Raw genomic sequence first — 22,729 nt, forward strand, 5'->3', positions numbered from 1 at the left:
GCTGTTCCTGTGTCCTGTGTCCAGAGTCCTGGGCTCCTCCTGGTCTGTCCCTCCTGCTGTTCCTGTGTGCTGTGTCCTGAGTCCTGGGCTCCTCCTGGTCTGTCCCTCCTGCTGTTCCTGTGTCCTGTGTCCTGAGTCCTGGGCTCCTCTTGGTCTGTCCCTCCTGCTGTTCCTGTGTCCTGTGTCCTGAGTCCTGGGCTCCTCCTGGTCTGTGCCTCCTGCTGTTCCTGTGTCCTGTGTCCTGAGTCCTGGGCTCCTCCTGGTCTGTCCCTCCTGCTGTTCCTGTGTCCTGTGTCCTGTGTCCTGGGCTCCTCCTGGTCTGTCCCTCCTGCTGTTCCTGTGTCCTGTGTCCTGGGCTCCTCCTGGTCTGTCCCTCCTGCTGTTCCTGTGTCCTGTGTCCTGTGTCCTTGGCTCCTCCTGGTCTGTCCCTCCTGCTGTTCCTGTGTCCTGTGTCCTGGGCTCCTCCTGGTCTGTCCCTCCTGCTGTTCCTGTGTCCTGTGTCCTGAGTCCTGGGCTCCTCCTGGTCTGTCCCTCCTGCTGTTCCTGTGTCCTCTATCCTGAGTCCTGGGCTCCTCCTGGTCTGCCCCTCCTGCTGTTCCTGTTTCCTGTGTCCTGAGTCCTGGGCTCCTCCTGATCTGTCCCTCCTGCTGTTCCTGTATCCTGTGTCCTGAGTCCTGGGCTCCTCCTGATCTGTCCCTCCTGCTGTTCCTGTATCCTGTGTCCTGAGTCCTGGGCTCCTCCTGGTCTGTCCCTCCTGCTGCTCCTGTGTCCTGTGTCCTGTGTCCTGGGCTTCTCCTGGTCTGTCCCTCCTGCTGTTCCTGTGTCCTGTGTCCTGGGCTCCTCCTGGTCTGTGCCTCCTGCTGTTCCTGTGTCCTGTGTCCTGGGCTCCTCCTGGTCCGTCCCTCCTGCTGTTCCTGTGTCCTGAGTCCTGAGTCCTGGGCTCCTCCTGGTCCGTCCCTCCTGCTGTTCCTGTGTCCTGTTTCCTGAGTCCTGAGTCCTGGGCTCCTCCTGGTCTGTCCCTCCTGCTGTTCCTGTGTCCTGTGTCCTGGGCTCCTCCTGGTCTGTCCCTCCTGCTGTTCCTGTGTCCTGAGTCCTGGGCTCCTTCTGATCTGTCCCTCCTGCTGTTCCTGTGTCCTGTGTCCTGTGTCCTGGGCTCTTCCTGGTCTGTCCCTCCTGCTGTTCCTGTGTCCTGTGTCCTGGGCTCCACCTGGTCTGTCCCTCCTGCTGCTCCTGTGTCCTGTGTCCTGGGCTCCTCCTGGTCTGTCCCTCCTGCTGTTCCTGTGTCCTGTGTCCTGGGCTCCTGCTGGTCTGTCCCTCCTGCTGCTCCAGTGTCCTGTGTCCTGGGCTCCTCCTGGTCTGTCCCTCCTGCTGTTCCTGTGTCCTGTGTCCTGGGCTCCTCCTGGTCTGTCCCTCCTGCTGCTCCTGTGTCCTGTGTCCTGGGCTCCTCCTGGTCTGTCCCTCCTGCTGTTCCTGTGTCCTGTGTCCTGGGCTCCTCCTGGTCTGTCCCTCCTGCTGTTCCTGTGTCCTGTGTCCTGAGTCCTGGGCTCCTCCTGGTCTGTCCCTCCTGCTGTTCCTGTGTCCTGTGTCCTGAGTCCTGGGCTCCTCCTGGTCTGTCCCTCCTGCTGTTCCTGTGTCCTGTGTCCTGAGTCCTGGGCTCCTCCTGGTCTGTCCCTCCTGCTGTTCCTGTGTCCTGTGTCCTGAGTCCTGGGCTCCTCCTGGTCTGTCCCTCCTGCTGTTCCTGTGTCCTGTGTCCTGTGTCCTGAGTCCTGGGCTCCTCCTGGTCTGTGCCTCCTGCTGTTCCTGTGTCCTGTGTCCTGAGTCCTGGGCTCCTCCTTGTCTGTCCCTCCTGCTGTTCCTGTGTCCTGTGTCCTGTGTCCTGGGCTCCTCCTGGTCTGTCCCTCCTGCTGTTCCTGTGTTCTGTGTCCTGTGTCCTTGGCTCCTCCTGGTCTGTCCCACCTGCTGTTCCTGTGTCCTGTGTTTTGTGTCCTTGGCTCCTCCTGGTCTGTCCCTCCTGCTGTTCCTGTGTCCTGTGTCCTGGGCTCCTTCTGGTCTGTCCCTCCTGCTGTTCCTGTGTCCTGTGTCCTGAGTCCTGGGCTCCTCCTGGTCTGTCCCTCCTGCTGTTCCTGTGTCCTGTGTCCTGAGTCCTGGGCTCCTCCTGGTCTGTCCCTCCTGGTGTTCCTGTGTCCTGTGTCCTGAGTCCTGGGCTCCTCCTGGTCTGTCCCTCCTGCTGTTCCTGTGTCCAGTGTCCTGAGTCCTGGGCTCCTCCTGGTCTGTCCCTCCTGCTGTTTCTGTGTCCTGTGTCCTGTGTCCTGAGTCCTGGGCTCCTCCTGGTCTTTGCCTCCTGCTGTTCCTGTGTCCTGTGTCCTGAGTCCTGGGCTCCTCCTGGTCTGTCCCTCCTGCTGTTCCTGTGTCCTATGTCCTGAGTCCTGGCCTCCTCCTGGTCTGTGCCTCCTGCTGTTCCTGTGTCCTTTGTCCTGTGTCCTGGGCTCCTCCTGGTCTGTCCCTCCTGCTGTTCCTGTGTCCTGTGTCCTGGGCTCCTCCTGGTCTGTCCCTCCTGCTGTTCCTGTGTCCTGTGTCCTGAGTACTGGGCTCCTCCTCGTCTGTCCCTCCTGCTGCTCCTGTGTCCTGTGTCCTGTGTCCTGGGCTCCTGATGGTCTGTCCCTCCTGCTGTTCCTGTGTCCTGGGCGCCTGGGCTCCGCAGCCGCCGGCTTCTCCCAGTGTTCCAGTCAGCGTGCTGTGTGTGCGCTCGCACATGCAGTGTATGGGGTCTTACAGGAAATGCAAGTGATGCACACAAAGTCAAATACACGGGGACTGCCCCCCTCAGTCTCAGCCCTGACCTGGGCAACATCGCTGTCAGTTTGCGGCGAATCGTTCTAGATTAAGTTCTGTACGTAACCACGCGTGTGGGTTGACTTGCTCTTTGTCCGTGAAGTAAGAAGTGGCAGTGCAGCTCTGCGTATGGAAGTGGAGGCAGAGGCTGGCGCTTGAGCCCTTGCCCTGGGCGCCCCTGTGACTGCCGACTCACTTCCTCTTCCAGGAGGGGGAGGTGGGCTTTGGTAGAACAGGGTTTGGGGTCTTGTGTGCGCTGGGCTAGCTGAGGCCCTGTGTGTGGGGGTGTCGGTGCTCCCTAAGGTGTGAATAAACGAACGTCCTACTCTTGGCCCTGAAATCAGCACCCGCTCCCGTGGGTCTCCTCTTGCCAGCGTGTGGTCACCTGTCCCTCTGATGCCTCGTGTGCTGACCGTTACCTACCCTGGCGACAGGCTTTCCTTTGGGAGGGTGTTGCCGCATCGCCTCTGTGCCCAGCCTCAGCCCTGTGAGCTCAGAGCGTGGGGTGGGGATGCAGACACGGTGTGATGTATGGCCTGTGCACGTGCACGCACATGTCCTCCTCTAGGTCAGGGCCCTGGATGGCGCAGCGGCCCGTGGGGTGGGGATGCAGACACGGCGTGATGTGTGACCTGTGCACGTGCACATGTCCTCCTTCTCCAGGTCAGGGCCCCGGATGGCGCAGTGGCCCGTGGGGTGGGGATGCAGACACGGTGTGATGTGTGACCTGTGCACGTGCACATGTCCTCCTTCTCCAGGTCAGGGCCCTGGATGGCGCAGCGGCCCGTGGGGTGGGGATGCAGACACGGTGTGATGTGTGACCTGTGCACGTGCACGCACATGTCCTCCTTCTCCAGGTCAGGGCCCCAGATGGCGCAGCGGCCCGTGGGGTGGGGATGCAGACACGGTGTGATGTGTGGCCTGTGCACGTGCACGCACATGTCCTCCTTCTCCAGGTCAGGGCCCTGGGTGGCGCAGTGGCCCGTGGGGTGGGGATGCAGACACGGTGTGATGTGTGACCTGTGCACGTGCACGCACATGTCCTTCTCCAGGTCAGGGCCCCGGATGGCGCAGCGGCCCGTGGGGTGCCCACACTCGGCGCAGAGCCAGGCCCAGGCTCTGGCTGACCTGGGCAGCAGTTCCCAGAGCTGCCCTCACCCGGCCAGAAGTCCGAGCTGATCACGGAGCCTCGGTTTCTACAGCTGGAAAATACAGCGTACAAAAACTGTTGTTGAAAAAAGTCCTCAAAAGAATTATGGAAACTGTTTGGAAAGTGGAAAAATACCAGAAGTTCTATAATAATGTGACTCTTGTTTAATAAACACTTTCTTCCAGTTCTTACCTCTCCACAGGTATATTTCTCATCTGTCTCACTCAGCCCTCCCTCCTAACGTTGCTTTTATTCAGTACGCATCTGTGTGTTTACATGTTACTAAAGAGAGCCGGATGTGTTAGCCACTCACAAGTGTCTTTCCGTGTCCCCGCTTTGATGGCAGTGCATGTCTGGCATTTGGTGACAATGGTCTGGTCTGACCCTGCTGGACATTTGGTGTGGCCTCAGAGCTTGGCCATCCCAAGCTTGGGCTTGGGTTCTGGGGTTTCCCATTACTAACTGCACCTGGGCAGCTGTCGGACCCTCCCGTGCCTCAGTTTCCCCATCTCTAACGTGGGTCACAACCGTCCCTACCTCCTAAGGCCATTCAAGGCTGAGCCGTAACATACGCAGAGTGCTTAGAGCTGTGCCCGCCTCCCCGTGTGCGGTGATGCCGCCAGGCTGAGCTGCCGTCCCCAAGAAGTGACAGCTGGGGACTGCCTGTCATGTGTCTTTTGTGCTGTACCTCTGCTGCATAGTGTCATGTTCTGGGGATGCTCGATTGCAAAGTGGCAGAAAGTCTGATAACCCTTTCCTCCAGAGCAGCCAGAGCGGTCACTCAGGCACAAGGGTCCGTTTCCAGAGCTCTGGCGGTGAGTCCGGTAGCCACAGCCCCAGGCCTCGCCTTCTGGGTCCTTTCAGACTCGGACCACATTCTGGAAGTGACGTCTGTCCCTCGGGTGGAGGGGACTCGGTGGTGTTTCCTCCGTCAGCTGTGCACTGGGGGTCTTCCTGCTCGGGGCAGCCTGCCCTGCAGTGTGACTATTTCACTGTGTGGGTTCCCTCTGTGTTCTGCAGATCACAGTGGTCAGGCCCAGCAGGCTGACAGGCAGGGCGGGTGGCTGGAGACATTCAAGACGGTTCTGATGCAGATGGCCCATGGTTCACGTGTCCCTTCACTGCTAAGGATGCCCACACTGTGAGCCCCAGTGTCCATGGTTCACGCGTCCTTTCACTGCTAAGGATGCCCACACTGTGAGCCCCAGGGTCCATGGTTCACGCGTCCCTTCACCGCTAAGGGTGCCCACACTGTGAGCCCCAGGGCCCATGGTTCACGTGTCCCTTCATTGCTAAGGATGCCCACACTGTGAGCCCCAGGGTCCATGGTTCACACGTCCCTTCACTGCTAAGGATGCCCACACTGTGAGCCCCAGGGTCCATGGTTCACACGTCCCTTCACTGCTAAGGGTGCCCACACTGTGAGCCCCAGGGTCCATGGTTCACATGTCCCTTCACCGCTAAGGGTGCCCACACTGTGAGCCCCAGGGTCCATGGTTCACGCGTCCCTTCACTGCTGAGGGTGCCCACACTGTGAGCCTCAGGGTCCATGGTTCACACGTCCCTTCACTGCTAAGGGTGCCCACACTGTGAGCCCCAGGGTCCATGGTTCACACGTCCCTTCACTGCTAAGGGTGCCCACACTGTGAGCCCCAGGGTCCATGGTTCACGTGTCCCTTCACTGCTGAGGGTGCCCACACTGTGAGCCATGGGGTCCATGGTTCACGCGTCCCTTCACTGCTGAAGATGCCCACACTGTGAGCCCCAGGGTCCATGGTTCACGCGTTCCTTCACTGCTGAGGGTGCCCACACTGTGAGCCCCAGGGTCCATGGTCCACACTGTGAGCCCCAGGGTCCATGGTTCACACGTCCCTTCACTGCTGAGGGTGCCCACACTGTGAGCCCCAGGGTCCATGGTTCACATGTCCCTTCACTGCTGAGGGTGCCCACACTGTGAGCCATGGGGTCCATGTTTCACGCGTCCCTTCACTGCTGAGGGTGCCCACACTGTGAGCCATGGGGTCCATGTTTCACGCGTCCCTTCACTGCTAAGGATGCCCACACTGTGAGCCCCAGGGTCCATGGTTCACACGTCCCTTCACTGCTGAGGATGCCCACACTGTGAGCCCCAGGGTCCATGGTTCACACGTCCCTTCACTGCTGATGGTGCCCACACTGTGAGCCCCAGGGTCCATGGTTCACACGTCCCTTCACTGCTAAGGGTGCCCACACTGTGAGCCCCAGGGTCCATGGTTCACACGTCCCTTCACCGCTAAGGATGCCCACACTGTGAGCCCCAGGGTCCATGGTTCACACGTCCCTTCACTGCTAAGGGTGCCCACACTGTGAGCCCCAGGGTCCATGGTTCACACGTCCCTTCACTGCTGAGGGTGCCCACACTGTGAGCCATGGGGTCCATGGTTCACACGTCCCTTCACTGCTGAGGATGCCCACACTGTGAGCCCCGGGGTCCATGGTTCACACGTCCCTTCACTGCTAAGGGTGCCCACACTGTGAGCCCCAGGGTCCATGGTTCACACGTCCCTTCACTGCTAAGGGTGCCCACACTGTGAGCCCCAGGGTCCATGGTTCACACGTCCCTTCACCGCTAAGGGTGCCCACACTGTGAGCCCCAGGGTCCATGGTTCACACGTCCCTTCACCGCTAAGGGTGCCCACACTGTGAGCCCCAGGGTCCATGGTTCACGCGTCCCTTCACCGCTAAGGGTGCCCACACTGTGAGCCCCAGGGTCCATGGTTCACACGTCCCTTCACCGCTAAGGGTGCCCACACTGTGAGCCCCAGGGTCCATGGTTCACACGTCCCTTCACTGCTAAGGGTGCCCACACTGTGAGCCCCAGGGTCCATGGTTCACACGTCCCTTCACCGCTAAGGGTGCCCACACTGTGAGCCCCAGGGTCCATGGTTCACGCGTCCCTTCACTGCTAAGGATGCCCACACTGTGAGCCACGGGGTCCATGGTTCACACGTCCCTTCACTGCTAAGGGTGCCCACACTGTGAGCCCCAGGGTCCATGGTTCACACGTCCCTTCACTGCTGAGGGTGCCCACACTGTGAGCCCCAGGGTCCATGGTTCACGCGTCCCTTCACCGCCAAGGATGCCCACACTGTGAGCCACAGGGTCCATGGTTCACGCGTCCCTTCACTGCTAAGGATGCCCACACTGTGAGCCCCAGGGTCCATGGTTCACACGTCCCTTCACTGCTGAGGGTGCCCACACTGTGAGCCACGGGGTCCATGGTTCACACGTCCCTTCACTGCTGAGGATGCCCACACTGTGAGCCCCAGGGTCCATGGTTCACGTGTCCCTTCACTGCTAAGGATGCCCACACTGTGAGCCCCAGGGTCCATGGTTCACACGTCCCTTCACTGCTGAGGATGCCCACACTGTGAGCCCCAGGGTCCATGGTTCACGTGTCCCTTCACTGCTAAGGATGCCCACACTGTGAAGCCCCAGGGTCCATGGTTCACGTGTCCCTTCACTGCTAAGGATGCCCACACTGTGAGCCCTAGGGTCCCCTTGCTCGGACCAGAGGGAGTGGCCCTCCTCCTCAGCGCACGCAGCGTGTGGGCAGGACTCACCTGGCAGAAGGAGGCGTGCGGGCCGCCCTCGGGCATGTGTGGGGCCACCCGCCCCTCTGTCTCTGGGAGGGGCAGCACAGACTGAGGCGCCCCAGGTCTTGGGGTCCCGCTCCTCTGGTGCATGGACACGTAGTGAGCATGTCTGCTCCCCTCTGTGGGGGAGGAGAGGGGTGGGGGGATGGGAGGGCCCGCCTCCTGCTGGCTCCTGGGTGCTGTGTTGACAGGTCTGCTGGAAACTTTCAAAAACATGCAGGTGTCTGCTGGCCTCTAGGCAGCACAAACTGAGGGTGCGTGGGACTTGGGCCGGGGGTGCGGCCGCACGCTGGGGTCGGGCAGGGCGGCAGCCTCCTGCGCACACGGCCGCCTGAAGCCCCGAGCCACCAGGGGCGTTTCAGAAGGATGGCATCTTAGCTCTTCTTTCTCTTTATTTGAACCGTTTCCAGTTTCCCCCTCATCATTATATTGTTATAATTCAAATTATCTTTACTTCAAGGGAATTTCAGAGCCGTGGTTACAGTGTTGGGCTCTCCACTGTGTGAGTCTGGCTTCCGGCTCTGCGGGGCTAATTTGCACCTCAGGGCGACTCTTGTTTCTAAACGGATGTCACGTGCTCCTGACTCTGCCGGCGGCTCTCCAGGACCCTCCGGGCGGCAGGAAGGTTCTGCGTGGAGGCAGGGCTGCCACCCCGGTTGGAGATGCTGCGTCTCTCTGTCTGACAGGTGCCTCTCCGTGGGCCCTGCCCGCTGTGGCCGCCCTGCGCAGTCAGGGCCCAGCCACGAGGAAGGGGCGGGCACGGGCACGGGCACGCACGGTCACGGTCCCCCTGGCGGCTTCTGTCTGCTTCCCCCACACGGCGCCGGCTGGTACCCGCCCAGGGAGCGGGGCCCTGCCGATGTGGACGTGCAAGGCATTCTGTTTGTTTTGGGGCAGCTCTTCCCGCTGACGTAGTAACAGTTTACACGCCACTGTAAACAATGTGAGAATACAGAGCAACGTAAATATCTCTGTAAAATGTTTCAGAGAAAACATGACTTGGCTTGAAAGGGTTAGCTCATTTTGCTTAGTTATTTTTCTACTAGGATTTTAACTCTCCGATGTTGGAAAACGTTAGGAATCTCTGGGAAGAGTAGGAACTGGCATTCAAGGCTGGTTAAACCCCCTCCGTTCAGTTTCTCAAACGGGCTCTTCCTGATAAACATCTTCTCAGCGTGTTTCTTATCAGCAGACTGGCTCGTTTCTAGGGAGGAGTGTGCGAGGGTGGACTCGGGCAGCGATGGAGCGGTTAGTTGTACGGGGTGTGACCCGGCTGGCCGCTCCTGCCAGGGGGCCACTCAGCTGTGGGCCTCGCGCAGTGTGTCTGGGAGTGTCCACACCCACTGGGTGCTTCTTTCTTTCCATCCCCCAGTGACATTTCTGATACGTGTTCTCCTGGGATTTGCTGTTGAGTTAGAGGATGGGCTTCAAATTGAGGGTCAGCGTTGCCCCAAGCAGAGTGGACTTGGGGACGGCCCTCTGTGTCTCAGTCTCCTTGTCTGTGAGTGGAGACAGGGACCAGCAGGCCGCTGTGAGCGGTGGCTGGTGAGCCTGCAGTAGTTTAGGAGTGGAGAGGCTTGTCCATGTGGGCGTCTGCTGTGGGCACTCTTGGTGTGGCTGGTGCTGGTGATGTGGGTTTGGAGGAGGGAGGAAGGGTCACCAAGGGCACTGGCTCCTCCCAGGCCCGGTACGTGGGGTGCTCTGCAAACACCATTTCATACAGTCTGCATAGCACCTTTTTTGTACGGGTGACAAAAAATCCAAAGTTTGTAAGTCACTTTCCTGCTATGACAGAGGAAGTGCAGGCTGGGGTCTGAAGCGAAGTGGTGGTGGGTGCAGTGTGGCACTGTGCTGCCCAGGATGGGCGCACGGGACAGGCTCTGTGGCTCTGGGGGCCGCCAGCCGCTGACCCAGCCCAGCCCCCTGCAGGACCCCTGGCGCTGAGTCTGTGTTCTTGGCCTGCAGGACCCCGGAAGACCTGTCCAGGTTCGTGGTGGAGCTGCAGCAGCGAGAACTGGCCCTGAAGGACAGGAACGGCTCCATCGCCAGCAGGTAGGCGGGTGGTGTGGCGTCTGCTCTGGAAGGGGGTTGGTGGGCGTGTGCCCCGGCCCGGCTCAGGGACAGCTGTGCCGCTTCACCAGCCAGTCGGCCCTGCCCGAGCGAGCAGGAGCTGGGTGCACGGTGCCCCTGGGTCTGCCCCGTGGCATGGAGGCTCAGTGGGTGGCACGGTGCCATCACCCCAGCTCTGTGCCAGTCCCACTGCATCCTGGTGGGCTGGCGTCCTGGGCTGCGGGCCCTGAGAGGGCTGTGTGTGGGTGAGGAGCCGTTCACCTTGGCGGTGGCCTGGGCCCCCAGTGCCCCTGACGGTGTGGAAAGCTGGACCCCGGGGTCAGGCGTCCTGGTTTGTGTGTGTGGCCTTGCGCACGTGGGCGAGGTCCACAGGGGCTGACGGTAGCCCATGGCGTTGGTGGTGGGGCAGTCTGGAGGTGGCAGCTGTGTGAGCCCCTCCAGGCGCGGAGGTGGCAGCTGTGTGAGCCCCTCCAGGTTTGGAGGTGGCAGTTGTATGAGCTCCTCCAGGGCCGGGGTTGGTTTCTACCTCCCAACACCCGACACACAGTGTGTCTGCAGCCTCGACCCCCCAGTCCTGTGTTCAGTCCTGGCACTGACAGCCTGCTCCAGGCATGCCCTGTGGGGAGGGTTCTGACCCACAGGGCTGACCCCCGGGACTGCTGTCATGAGTGTCGGGTCCTCTGGTTCCCTGCACTGCTGTCTGGCTGCAGATTGAGGGGTCCCCCCCCCTTTCATGATCTGCTGAAACGATTCACAGGAAGGTGCTTTACTGAGGCTCCTGGTTTATGAGGAAGGCGGCCGTGGGGAGAGGTGCTGGCGAGGTGTGGCCGTTGCCTTGTGCCCTGGGGCCACCACCCTGCACCTCTGAGTGTGGTCTGCACTAGGTTTCGGGGCTTGGCTGCTGGTGATGGGACCCTCCAGCTCCTCTCCCCTCCCTGCAGTGAGGGTGGCACTGCCTCGACCTGCCTAGAGCCACCTTTTTGCGTGACTGAGGTCTGGTGAAAGGGCTGGTGACGAGGAGCAGGAGGTGCCCCGTTCCCCGGGAATCCCCAGGATGTTAGAGCCCTGCCAGGACCAGGACTAGGACCAGACGCAGCTGTCCCCGAGACGTCGTCCTAGCAGGTGGCTGGCGCCTGGCCGGTACCGTGTGTGTTCGTGTGTTCGTGTGCATGCAGACCTGTGGTGAAGCGTGGTGTGTGCATCACACATAGCGAGAGAGGAACAGTCGCTAGCGCTAAGATAGCAGTTACAACAGTAGGGCTTTGGGGCCGTTAGTGAGTACAGTCCGGGTGACTGGGACACGAGCACAGTGACACCAGGACAGTCACTCTGGTCAAGGAGACGGCTCCTTGGTGACTGACAGGCAGGGAGCCTGCACAGTGTGGGAGCGCTGGACAAGGGGTGACTCGCGTCCCAGGAGGGACAGAGCTGGAGGTGCAGGATTTCATGGTACTCAGAACGGTGAGCAATTTTAAAATTATGAATTGTTTATTTCTGGAATTTTCCACTTAATTTTCAGGCCATGGTTGACCATGGGCTACAGAGATCGTGGAAAGTGAAACCACGGATAGGGGAGGGCTCCTTCTTATGAGCCACACGTGTGCTCCTCCAGTGCCGCCCGCCGTTACCTGGGGGTGGGCGTCAGACCCACAGGCAGAGGGGCTCCCTGGGTCTCGTCTTTGAACAAGGAAACCTCTGTGGGCCCCCCGAGCTAGCAGTTCCCACCTCCAGCCTGAGGACCAGACAGGGTCACACCCTGACCAGGATGGGTGCCGCGTGAGTGGAAACTCGTCTGACTTCCGTGTGAGTGGTTGAGGAGGGTTGACAGCGTGAGTGAGCCAGGCTCCCCAGGGAGCAAGGGTAACCGTGGCGGGGGCTCCGGGCCCCCCAGGGAGCAAGGGTGACCGTGGCGGGGGCTCTGGGCCCCCCAGGGAGCAAGGGTGACCATGGCGGGGGCTCCGGGCTCCCCAGGGAGCAAGGGTGACCGTGGCGGGGGCTCCGGGCTCCCCAGGGAGCAAGGGTGACCGTGGCGGGGGCTCCGGGCTCCCCAGGGAGCAAGGGTGACCGTGGCGGGGGCTCCGGGCCCCCCAGGGAGCAAGGGTGACCGTGGCGGGGGCTCCGGGCTCCCCAGGGAGCAAGGGTGACTGTGGCCGGAGCGCCGGGCCCCCCAGGGAGCAAGGGTGACCGTGGCGGGGGCTCCGGGCCCCCCAGGGAGCAAGGGTGACCGTGGCGGGGGCTCCGGGCCCCCCAGGGAGCAAGGGTGACCGTGGCGGGGGCTCCGGGCTCCCCAGGGAGCAAGGGTGACCGTGGCGGGGGCTCCGGGCTCCCCAGGGAGCAAGGGTGACCGTGGCCGGGGCGCCGGGCCCCCCAGGGAGCAAGGGTGACCGTGGCGGGGGCTCCGGGCCCCCCAGGGAGCAAGGGTGACCGTGGCGGGGGCTCCGGGCCCCCCAGGGAGCAAGGGTGACCGTGGCTGGGGCTCCGGCCTCCCCAGGGAGCAAGGGTGTCCGCGGCGGGGGCTCCGGGCTCCCCAGGGAGCAAGGGTGATGGCGGCAGGGGCTCCGGGCCCCCCAGGGAGCAAGGGTGACCGTGGCGGGGGCTCCGGGTGCGTGAGCGTCCTGCCGGTGGAGGGTCTGAGGCTGTGTGCGGTCAGCCCGCGGCCCCTGACCCTCCACCACAGCCGCACCCGTGCAGGTGTTGTGGTGACGATTTATTAGTAGCTGGGAGGAAGGCTTTTTCTTTTTTTGGGGGGGGGGGGGCTGATGTCATTTTGAAAATTGGCTTTTAGAAGCATCTGGTTATGTTGGACATAATCACATCAATTTAGTTTAAAAACCTCAAGTGATAGAGATTGCCTTTCGCTTTCAAAGCTCCTTTCAGATGAAACGGGCATTAAAATGGTTTGAAATTAAAGCTTCAGCGTTCTTCCAGGCGGTCCTCTTCGTTTTATTTTGAATTTGAATCAGAATGAACTATTAGGGAAGAGGAAGCTTGCCTGCATTTTCCTCCCACAAAACTGTGAAGTGCTGTCTGAAATGACGTGCTCTGACCCGCAGCACAGTGGCCACTCCGTGCCCCGAGGACCACGAGAGGGGACAGCGCCGTCTGAGGGCGTCCCCCACTGCACCGCCCGGTGGTCATACATGTGGACTCACCTGTCCACCCCTGTGCCCCGAGGACCACGAGAGGGGACAGCGCCGTCTGAGGGGGTCCCCCACCGCACCGCCCGGTGGTCCACCTGTCCACCTCTGTGCCCCGAGAACCACGAGAGGGGACAGCGCCGTCTGAGGGCGTCCCCCATCACACCGCCCGGTGGTCCATACATGTGGACTCACCTGTCCCTTCTGATCAGGAACCAGTCCCCTGAGGTGGGCCGGCCGTCTGTCCGCGTGGCAGCGGGCCACCTGTCCACCTCTCGGGACCCCTGCGTTCCCTGGGAGCTGGTGCGGGCGCCCTGGGAGTGTCTTGGGACCCCGAGGGACCAGGGTGCTGCGCTGCTGGTGCGACTGGAGCATGCCAGCCTGCCGGCCAGGCCTCCGGAGGTGAGGAGGAGGTGAGGGGGGACAGTGCCGGGTCCTGACCTCTGTCCCTTCTCTAAGGGCCTCCAGCCCTCAGCCCACAGCTGTCCAGGGCCCGGCCCAGCAGGGCCCCACGGCGCAGGGCCTGGGACGACTCTGCCTGGAGGGTAGAGTGCTGCTGGTGTCGTAGCACACGGGCTGCGTGAGGACAGGCCGGCCTGGCGTGTGGCCGTCTGTGGAGCACTTCCTGTGCCCAGGCTTGGTGCCCGGGCTGCTGTGCACTGCCTCGCTGTGTTGGCTCCTCTCTGGGCGAGGGGAGGGGCTCAGGGTCGTCCAGCACTGCTCTTAAGGTCTCGGCCGACAGGGAGCTAGCTGGTGGGCATTTCACCCCGTCCACTTGTCACAGATCACTGCGCAAGCCTCGGGGACGTGGGGGGCGCTGGGGTCCTGCGGCCTGGAGCCCCTTGCTGCGAGCATGGAGCAAGCATGTGCACAGCGCCACTCGCTCTGGCCAGTGCTGGGCAGCTGCTCTTCCACAGGCGCAGGACGCCGTCACTGTGGTCAGGGCACCCGTGGGAAGGCAGGACACCATCACTGTGGTCAGGGCACCCGTGGGAAGGCAGGACACCATCACTGTGGTCAGGGCACCCGTGGGAAGGAAGGACACCATCACTGTGGTCAGGGCACCGTGGGAAGGCAGGACGCCATCACTGTGGTCAGGGCACCGTGGGAAGGCAGGACGCCATCGCTGTGGTCAGGGCACCGTGGGAAGGCAGGACGCCATCGCTGTGGTCAGGGCACCCGTGGGAAGGCAGGACGCCATCGCTGTGGTCAGGGCACCGTGGGAAGGCAGGACGCCATCGCTGTGGTCAGGGCACCGTGGGAAGGCAGGACGCCATCGCTGTGGTCAGGGCACCCGTGGGAAGGCTGGACGCCATCGCTGTGGTCAGGGCACCCGTGGGAAGGCAGGACGCCATCGCTGTGGTCAGGGCACCGTGGGAAGGCAGGACACCATCACTGTGGTCAGGGCACCGTGGGAAGGCCGGGCGTCATCGCTGTGGTCAGGGCACCGTGGGAAGGCAGGACGCCATCACTGTGGTCAGGGCACCATGGGAAGGCAGGGCACCATGTGGTCAGGGCACCCGTGGGAAGGCCGGACGCCATCACTGTGGTCAGGGCACCGTGGGAAGGCCGGGCACCATTGCTGTGGTCAGGGCACCGTGGGAAGGCTGGACGCCATCGCTGTGGTCAGGGCACCCGTGGGAAGGCTGGACGCCATCGCTGTGGTCAGGGCACCGTGGGAAGGCTGGACACCATCACTGTGGTCAGGGCACCGTGGGAAGGCTGGACGCCATCGCTGTGGTCAGGGCACCGTGGGAAGGCTGGACGCCATCGCTGTGGTCAGGGCACCGTGGGAAGGCAGGACACCATCACTTGGTCAGGGCACCGTGGGAAGGCAGGACACCATCACTGTGGTCAGGGCACCGTGGGAAGGCAGGACACCATCACTGTGGTCAGGGCACCGTGGGAAGGCAGGACGCCATCGCTGTGGTCAGGGCACCGTGGGAAGGCAGGACGCCATCGCTGTGGTCAGGGCACCCGTGGGAAGGCAGGACGCCATCGCTGTGGTCAGGGCACCGTGGGAAGGCAGGACGCCATCACTGTGGTCAGGGCACCGTGGGAAGGCAGGGCACCGTGTGGTCAGGGCACCCGTGGGAAGGCAGGACACCATCACTGTGGTCAGGGCACCGTGGGAAGGCAGGACACCATCACTGTGGTCAGGGCACCGTGGGAAGGCTGGACACCATCACTGTGGTCAGGGCACCGTGGGAAGGCTGGACACCATCACTGTGGTCAGGGCACCGTGGGAAGGCAGGACACCATCACTGTGGTCAGGGCACCCGTGGGAAGGCAGGGCGCCATCACTGTGGTCAGGGCACCCGTGGGAAGGCAGGACGCCATCGCTGAGGTCAGGGCACCGTGGGAAGGCTGGACGCCATCGCTGTGGTCAGGGCACCGTGGGAAGGCCGGGACTCTCGTGAGGTCGGGACAGCTGACTCCACTTCTGCGCGTCTCTGAGGGCAGTCAGCAGACTCGGGCGGGAGGAGCAGGTGGGGACGAGGTCTGGAGTGCTCTCTGCTCCCGTGGAGGCCGCAGAGTGGGCCGCTGTGTGGCCTGCTCGGGGTGGGTGGAAGGAGATTGCTGGAGAAGTGAGCCAAGAGGGTCCAGGGGTGCCTGTTGTCCCCTGTGTGCGGTCAGTCGTCAGGCGCCACCTGGTCACCCGGAAGCACCCCACGCTCTGGGCCGCATTGACCACTGCTGTCTGTCCTCTGCGCTGCGGCTGTCTCAGAAGAGCCCCCGGCTTCCAGCTGTCAGAGGTGGGCAAGCCGGAGTGCCTGGCTGCGCCCCGTGCTGCCCCCTCAGGACCCTGGGGCTGTGGGCGACGGGAGGGTGCCCAGAGCGAGTGGTGGAACGAGCGGTTGTCACCCACACTGTCCGCCTCCGAGAAGGGGGTGCCCTGGGCCGGCGAGTTTTCCTGGCATCACCAGGTGATCGGTGTCTGTCGCCTCCCGAGGGCGAGTTAGGATCAGCGTGGCACTCATAGTTCTCAGTGTGGCACTCATAGTTCTCAGCGTGGCACTCATAGTTCTCAGCATGACACTCATAGTTCTCAGTGTGGCTCCGCTCCTGCTGTTTGTCTAGAGCACTTAGGTGTGCTCAGCTCATCCTGGAGTGTAATGAGACCTCGTCACCGTGGTCACCCTGTGTCTGTGTGAGTTACAGTGCTCTCCAGCTGTCCGGAGGCCACAGAGCCCGCAGCGGGCACAGAGGGTCGGGGATGCCAGGTGCCAGCTCTGTGTGTCTGGTGGGTTGCATGCTGTGCCTGAGCCAGGCAGCGAGGGTGTGGAAGTCTCCTGTCTCAGCACAGGCTCGGTGTTCCTGTCTGGCCCTGCCACCCGGTCGCTCTGTGTCCCCGGGCTGTGTGCAGCCTTTCTGTGCCCCGCCAGTCCTGGTGGGTGGTGGTGACACCCAGGATGGTCGTGAAAGTTCAGATACTTACATGTGGTGCTCAAGCTGCTGCCCGCATGGCGAGCACGGGTCAGCTGGGCTCATCAGCCTTGTGGTCTTTGCCGGCATTTTCTGAGCAACCGGGGAAGGATGAGTTTGGGTAGCTCAGGACTCAGAAGTGAGGAGTTTCCAGTGGGCTCACTTGGGCCAAAGATGTGTCTGTGGTGTGTGGCCGGAGAAGACCAGAGGGGTTGAACTTGTGGGCCCCGTGAAACAGAGGTGGTGGGCTTGCCGTGGATCAGAGGAGACAGGAGAGGGGCAAGGAGGGGTGAGCTTTCTGTGAGAGCCTAGAAAACGTGCGCAGAGCCGGTGATGGCTCCGGGGACCAGGAATTCAGTTTTGGACATGACGTAGAGCCTGTTAGCCAGTGAGTGACCACTGGGCAATGGTCTTTGGCCATCAAGGCTACAGTCGGGTAAGAGACCCCCACTAAGATGTCAGGCATCTGGTGCCATCCAGTAGGGACTGTGTCCTCTCCCCAGTCCATCCGGATTGGGGGCTGGTGCGTCCATTCCTCCCCCTCAAGGGCAGTCACTCATCAGTTCTCCCCTCCCTCTCCGAGTATATCCTGTTTGTGCGGGTGTGGCAGCAGTGGAGTTGGACGAGTTGGCACCTCAGTGCCTGCTGACTGGCCTGGCACCCTCCCCCTGGCTTCCGCTGCCCAGTCTGTCCTCACACTGCGCAGAGCAGACTCGGAACCTGCGCACGGCATCCCGCTCGTGGGGACTCTGCGGCTCTGCTCTAGGCCGGGCGAGGCGCTGACTTCCCAGCAAGGGCGCCCGGGAGGGAGGCTGTGGCCCGGGCCGTGACAGTGCCCAGGCTGTGACGGCGCCCGGGCTGTGATGTGCCCAGGCTGTGACGTGCCCAGGCTGTGACGTGCCCGGGCTGTGACGGTGCCCGGGAGGGAGGCTGTGGCCCAGGCTGTGATGGTGCCCAGGCTGTGACGGCGCCCGGGCTGTGATGTGCCCAGGCTGTGACGTGCCCAGGCTGTGATGTGCCCGGGCTGTGACGTGCCCAGGCTGTGATGGTGCCCGGGAGGGAGGCTGTGGCCCAGGCTGTGACGCACCAGGTGGAGGCAGCCCCGAGTTCCCCGCGTGTGTCCTTTGGAGCTGTCAGGTGGTGTCAGAGAGATCCGTGTTCTGAAAAGTGCGCGTGTGTTCTTCCTGCGGTTACGTAAACCTGGACGCAGGGCCCGTCCTGTGCGGCAGCCCACGGGGAGGGGCTCGGTATGTGCACACAGTGCTTGCTCGCACACTGGTGCGGCGCACTGAGGACGCGCAGGGGCGTTTGTTCAGTAGGAGAGCTGTCCACTGGGGAACAGCTCTGAGAAGAAGTCCCTTCCAGTGAGATCTGACCAGGATCATGAAACAAAACAAAAACGAGGGCAGAAGACGCATACCTGCTGACCAGGAGGCGGGCACCTTCAAGAGGGGGCCTGCGCCCTGAGCCCCGTCCTGCCTGCCACACGGGCCCCTCCCCTGGCACCCCCCCAGGAGGGGGCCTGCGCCCTGAGCCCCGTCCTGCCTGCCACACGGGCCCCTCCCCTGGCACACCCCCAGGAGGGGGCCTGCGCCCTGAGCCCCGTCCTGCCTGCCACACGGGCCCCTCCCCTGGCACACCCCCAGGAGGGGGCCTGCGCCCTGAGCCCCGTCCTGCCTGCCACACGGGCCCCTCCCCTGGCACCCCCCCAGGAGGGGGCCTGCGCCCTGAGCCCCGTCCTGCCTGCCACACGGGCCCCTCCCCTGGCACACCCCCAGGAGGGGGCCTGCGCCCTGAGCCCCGTCCTGCCTGCCACACGGGTCCCTCCCCTGGCCCACCCCCAGGAGGGGGCCTGTGTCCTGAGCCCCGTCCTGCCTGCCACACGGGCCCCTCCCCTGGCACACCCCCCAGGAGGGGCCTGCGCCCTGAGCCCCGTCCTGCCTGCCACACGGGCCCCTCCCCTGGCACCCCCCTCCCCCAGGAGGGGGCCTGTGCCCTGAGCCCCGTCCTGCCTGCCACACGGGCCGCTCCCCTGGCACACCCCCCAGGAGGGGCCTGCGCCCTGAGCCCCGTCCTGCCTGCCACACAGGCCTCAGCCCATCTCCCTAGCATGCAGGTGGGCCGCTGGGCCAGGCCTGGGGCTCTCCGTGTCCTGCTCCTGCCCCTGCCTATCCGGGCTGTGGTGGACATCTCGTGTGTCCAGCCGGTGCAGGGGCGCCTTGCTGTCTGAGGCAGCTGGATGACCAGGAGGCAGGACCTGCATCTCGGCCCAGGACGGGAGCCACTGTGCAGCCAGCCTCCCTGCAGGGGCCTCATTTCTTGTCTCCTTAGGGTGGTGGCCAGGCCAGGCCGGCACTGAGCACAGCTCCTGGCCGGCAGCCAGCGCTCGGCCTTGACCAGTTTTGCCAGTTGAGGGGGTGTGGAGGGTCCCGAGGGCTCACTGCCCGTGTCCTGTGTCTGGCACACGCGTGCTGACAAGGCTTTCTCAGGAGGTCAGGGTGCGTTTCCCTCCTCCTGGGTGACTGGGGAGGCCCTGCAACCAGCACCCCGCAGCTCCTGAGGGGCCACCCCTAGCCAGCCTTTCTGGGCAAGGTCTGTGTGAGGCGGTGGGGGGCCTGTGTTGTCCTGCCTGCGACGAGGTCGTGCCCACGCGTGGGCCCAGCCCAGGTCTCCAGGGGACCCTGGCCATCTGCTCAGGGCTGGCCTTCACTCTGGTCTCCAGCGGCCTTCCTTCTCGCTCGGGACGTCAGGCTGCAAGAAGAGACCAGTGGCCCTGGGAGCGCTGGCCGGATGGAGGGCCCGGGTCTCCGGCGCGTGGGCCTCCGGCATGTGGGCCTGCCGGGCGCTGGCCGGATGGAGGGCCCGGGCCTCCGGCGCGTGGGCCTCCGGCGTGTGGGCCTGCCGGGCGCTGGCCGGATGGAGGGCCCGGGCCTCCGGCGTGTGGGCCTCCGGCGTGTGGGCCTGCCGGGCGCTGGCCGGATGGAGGGCCCGGGCCTCCGGCGTGTGGGCCTGCCGGGCGCTGGCCGGATGGAGGGCCCGGGTCTCCGGTGCGTGGGCCTCCGGTGTGTGGGCCTGCCGGGTGCTGGCCGGATGGAGGGCCCAGGCCTCCGGGGCGTGGGCCTGCCGGGCGCTGGCCGCCTGCAGTGCCGCGTTTGGACGTGAGGTGGAGCCGGAGCACCTGAAGCCGCTTCCAGGCTCAGCACCTCCTCCCTGGGCTCCCCCTGGCCGTGCTGTGACCACGCCTGGACCTGTGGGGCCGTCAGAGTGGGGGTGGGGGGTGGGCACGAGGGCGGGGCCTGGAGCACAGGGGGGGGTCTCTCCCAGGGTGCCCGGGAGTGGCCTTCTCCTCGCCTGTCCTCCAGCTGGGCACCTCTTAGGTCGGAACCGGGGACGTGTTTGAGTCACTCTTAGTTTCAGACTGTCTGGCTTTTGTCCCTGAGACCAAGCCCTTGTCACCCCCAAGAGAGAACGCAGTCCGTCCTGGGGCCGGCGGGGAGCCTGGCTCAGGATTAGCCCCGGGCAGTGCCTGGTGCTGCTGCTGGAAAGGGGGTGCTGCAGGTAGACGAGGGGCTGTGGTGGGAGGGCCGGGTCGGGTCTGGGGTGTGCCTGTGAGGAAAGCGGCGGAGGGCAGCGCCCCCAGGCTCACGTGGAGCGGGAGTTGGGATGTGTGGGGGACGTTGCCACCGTTGGCAGTCAGGTGTGTGCAGTTGCCCAAGGTGACGTGGAGTGTGGCTCCCCCGGGGGGTGGGGACTTCATTGCTTCCTGTTCGCGTGTGATTTCCACGGGACAGTCTGCATGGTCACCTAGCCGAGCACTCGTCCGGCTCAGTCGTGTGTAGAGAGTCCCGTCTTCAGCTGTGGGTTCTGATTCAGCAGATCTGGAGTGGGGGCTGAGGGGCTGTGTGTCCAGGGGAGGCTGCTGCTCCGGCCACAGCGTGGCGAGCACGGTTGGGGAGCACGGTTGGCGAGCACGGTTAGGGGAGCACGGTTGGCGAGCACGTTGGGGAACACGGCTGGGGAGCACGGTTGGCGAGCATGTTGGGGAGCACGGCTGGGGAGCACGGTTGGCGAGCATGTTGGGGAGCACGGCTGGGGAGCACGGTTGGCGAGCATGTTGGGGAGACGGTTGGGCACCACCCGTGAGTCTCGGGTTCCTGCTCCATCCAGTGGAGAGTGGCCTGGCCACTCCTTCTCCCATCCGAGAGGGTCCCTGAAGTCCTGTTGGCAGACTCTTCTGTAAGAAGACTGGCTTTGTTGTGTTGGGGGTCAGGAGCCTCCGTACTTGGGTGCCCGCGCTCAGGGTGCCGCTCCCTGGAGGCGGCATGTGTGTGGCCCACCACAGCCCTGCAGCTGGGGTCTTTGGCTGACCTCCGGGTCCTTCACTTGTCAGGCAGACCGGAAGGTTCTGAGCCCGTGCATGGGGTGCCGAGTGATGCTGTGCCCTAGCACGCGGCCCGCCTGGCGTTCTCTCTGTGGAACCCCCAGAGCATGGGGTGCCGTGGGCAGCCTGGAGGAGGAGGGGCCGGCTCTCACCCCGCCGCCCCCTCTACACTGCCCGGGTGGACAAGGGGCCAGCTGTCTGTGGGGCACTGGCTGGGACCCTGGGTTTGGCCCCTGTGGCTCTGGAGGTGGCCGAGCAGTGATGGCAGTGGTGGGCGGTGGCCGGGCAGCCTCCGCGGGGCAAGGGCCGGCCGTGGGCTCCTCCTCTCCGCCCAGCCAGCTCAGTCACGTCTCTGCAGCGAGAGGAGCTGCCGTTAATGTTTCACACCCAGACTGCTTTCCTGCATGTTCTGCATTTCCATATTTAAAACAGCATTTACATATTCATGGTTCTTTTAAATAAGTTTTTATTGTTAAGGGATGTGGAAGTGGATAAAATGTGAAACTCCCTCTTTTATTCAAGCGCTAGAAAAGAATCCGTCCCCAAAATTAAGCCGGTTTCTAAGCAGTTAGTTCTGTAGCAGTTGTGGCAGGAAGATTAGTCCGGAAGCCAGCGTGTCCCAGGGCTCGGGTGCTGTCTCTCTGTCCCCTCAGTGTGCACATTGCGCTGGGGGTCTGTTGCTCTCTGGGTTTCTCCCGCTGAGTACCTGCTGTCCACTTTGCAGGGAGACCACGTCCCCATTGCCCTCGGTGGCAGATCCAGGTGGACAGGGTCCTGGTTTTGGAGGTGGCTGAGCCTTTCCCACGTCTGCCCGGGGCCCCTAGTGAAGGAACCCAGGTGTTCCCTGCAGTTCACTGGACTCTCCCGTTCCCTTCTCCGCTCTCACGGTGTCAGAAGGGCTGCCCTGGCTGCCTCCCTGGCCCGGCCCTGCTCATGGGTGTGGGTCTGTGGTCCTGAGCCGAGTGCAGCCCATGGGCGTGACCAGGTGCGTCAGGGCCACGAGGGCTCTGGACTGCCCGGAGGTGCACGATGACCTGCCCTGTGGTTTGGTGCATTGCTGCGGAGCAGATAGAGAGCCTGTTAGAGTCCAAGCAGCAGAGCCCGGACCGGAAGGTCCCTGCAGAACCCAGGGAGACGAGGCCCAGGAGGCAGAGCTGTGTTCCAGACGTCCCTGCAGAACCCAGGGAGACGAGGCCCAGGAGGCAGAGCTGTGTTCCAGACGTCCCTGCAGAACCCAGGGAGACGAGGCCCAGAGGCAGAGCTGTGTTCTAGATGTCCCTGCAGAACCCAGGGAGACGAGGCCCAGAGGCAGAGCTGTGTTCTAGACGTCCCTGCAGAACCCAGGGAGACGAGGCCCAGGAGGCAGAGCTGTGTTCCAGACGTCCCTGCAGAACCCAGGGAGACGAGGCCCAGAGGCAGAGCTGTGTTCTAGAGGTCCCTGCAGAACCCAGGGAGACGAGGCCCAGAGGGCAGAGCTGTGTTCTAGATGTCCCTGCAGAACCCAGGGAGATGAGGCCCAGAGGCAGAGCTGTGTTCTAGACGTCCCTGCAGAACCCAGGGAGACGAGGCCCAGGAGGCAGAGCTGTGTTCCAGATGTCCCTACAGAACCAAGGGAGATGAGGCCCAGGAGGCAGAGCTGTGTTCTAGACGTCCCTGCAGAACCCAGGGAGACGAGGCCCAGAGGCAGAGCTGTGTTCCAGACTCCACCCTGGGCGTGGGCAGGGCCAGCCCTGGGGTGCAGAGCTTTCTGGTCTCCAGGCTCATGGTTTCTTTTTGTTTCTTTCTTAATTCATTGATTTTAGAGAGAGAGAGAAAAGACAGAGACAGGAACATGGATCTGCTCCTGTACGTGCTCTGACCAGGGATCAAACAGCAACCTCCGCCCTGGACGATGTTCTAACCAACCGAGCTATCCGCTGGCCAGGGCGAGGCTCGTGTTTTTAACACGAAATGTTTCTATTCTCTAGGAGAGCCCTTCCTAAATAGCACATAAAACCTAGAAGTAGAAGACGAAAGGATACATTTGACTGCATGAGAAATTTGACGGTTTATGTGGCAGAAAACACTGTAAAAAAAAGTCAAAAATCAATTGTATAGT

The 22,729-nt window shown here is 63.1% G+C and overlaps 1 protein-coding gene across 4 annotated transcripts in view; it reads left to right on the plus strand.

The window, feature by feature from the left end:
* Positions 1-22,729, plus strand: part of MAD1L1 (mitotic arrest deficient 1 like 1) — a 334,114-nt gene that overhangs the window by 96,030 nt on the left and 215,355 nt on the right. For all 4 annotated transcript variants that reach the window (XM_066273526.1, XM_066273527.1, XM_066273528.1 and 1 more), the window contains exon 10: positions 9,583-9,669. In XM_066273526.1, coding sequence (XP_066129623.1) covers positions 9,583-9,669 — 87 coding nt within the window. The remainder of the gene's footprint in view (positions 1-9,582; positions 9,670-22,729) is intronic.

Source organism: Saccopteryx bilineata, chromosome 4, assembly GCF_036850765.1.
Source record: "Saccopteryx bilineata isolate mSacBil1 chromosome 4, mSacBil1_pri_phased_curated, whole genome shotgun sequence".
In the NCBI taxonomy this organism is placed as follows: domain Eukaryota; kingdom Metazoa; phylum Chordata; class Mammalia; order Chiroptera; family Emballonuridae; genus Saccopteryx; species Saccopteryx bilineata.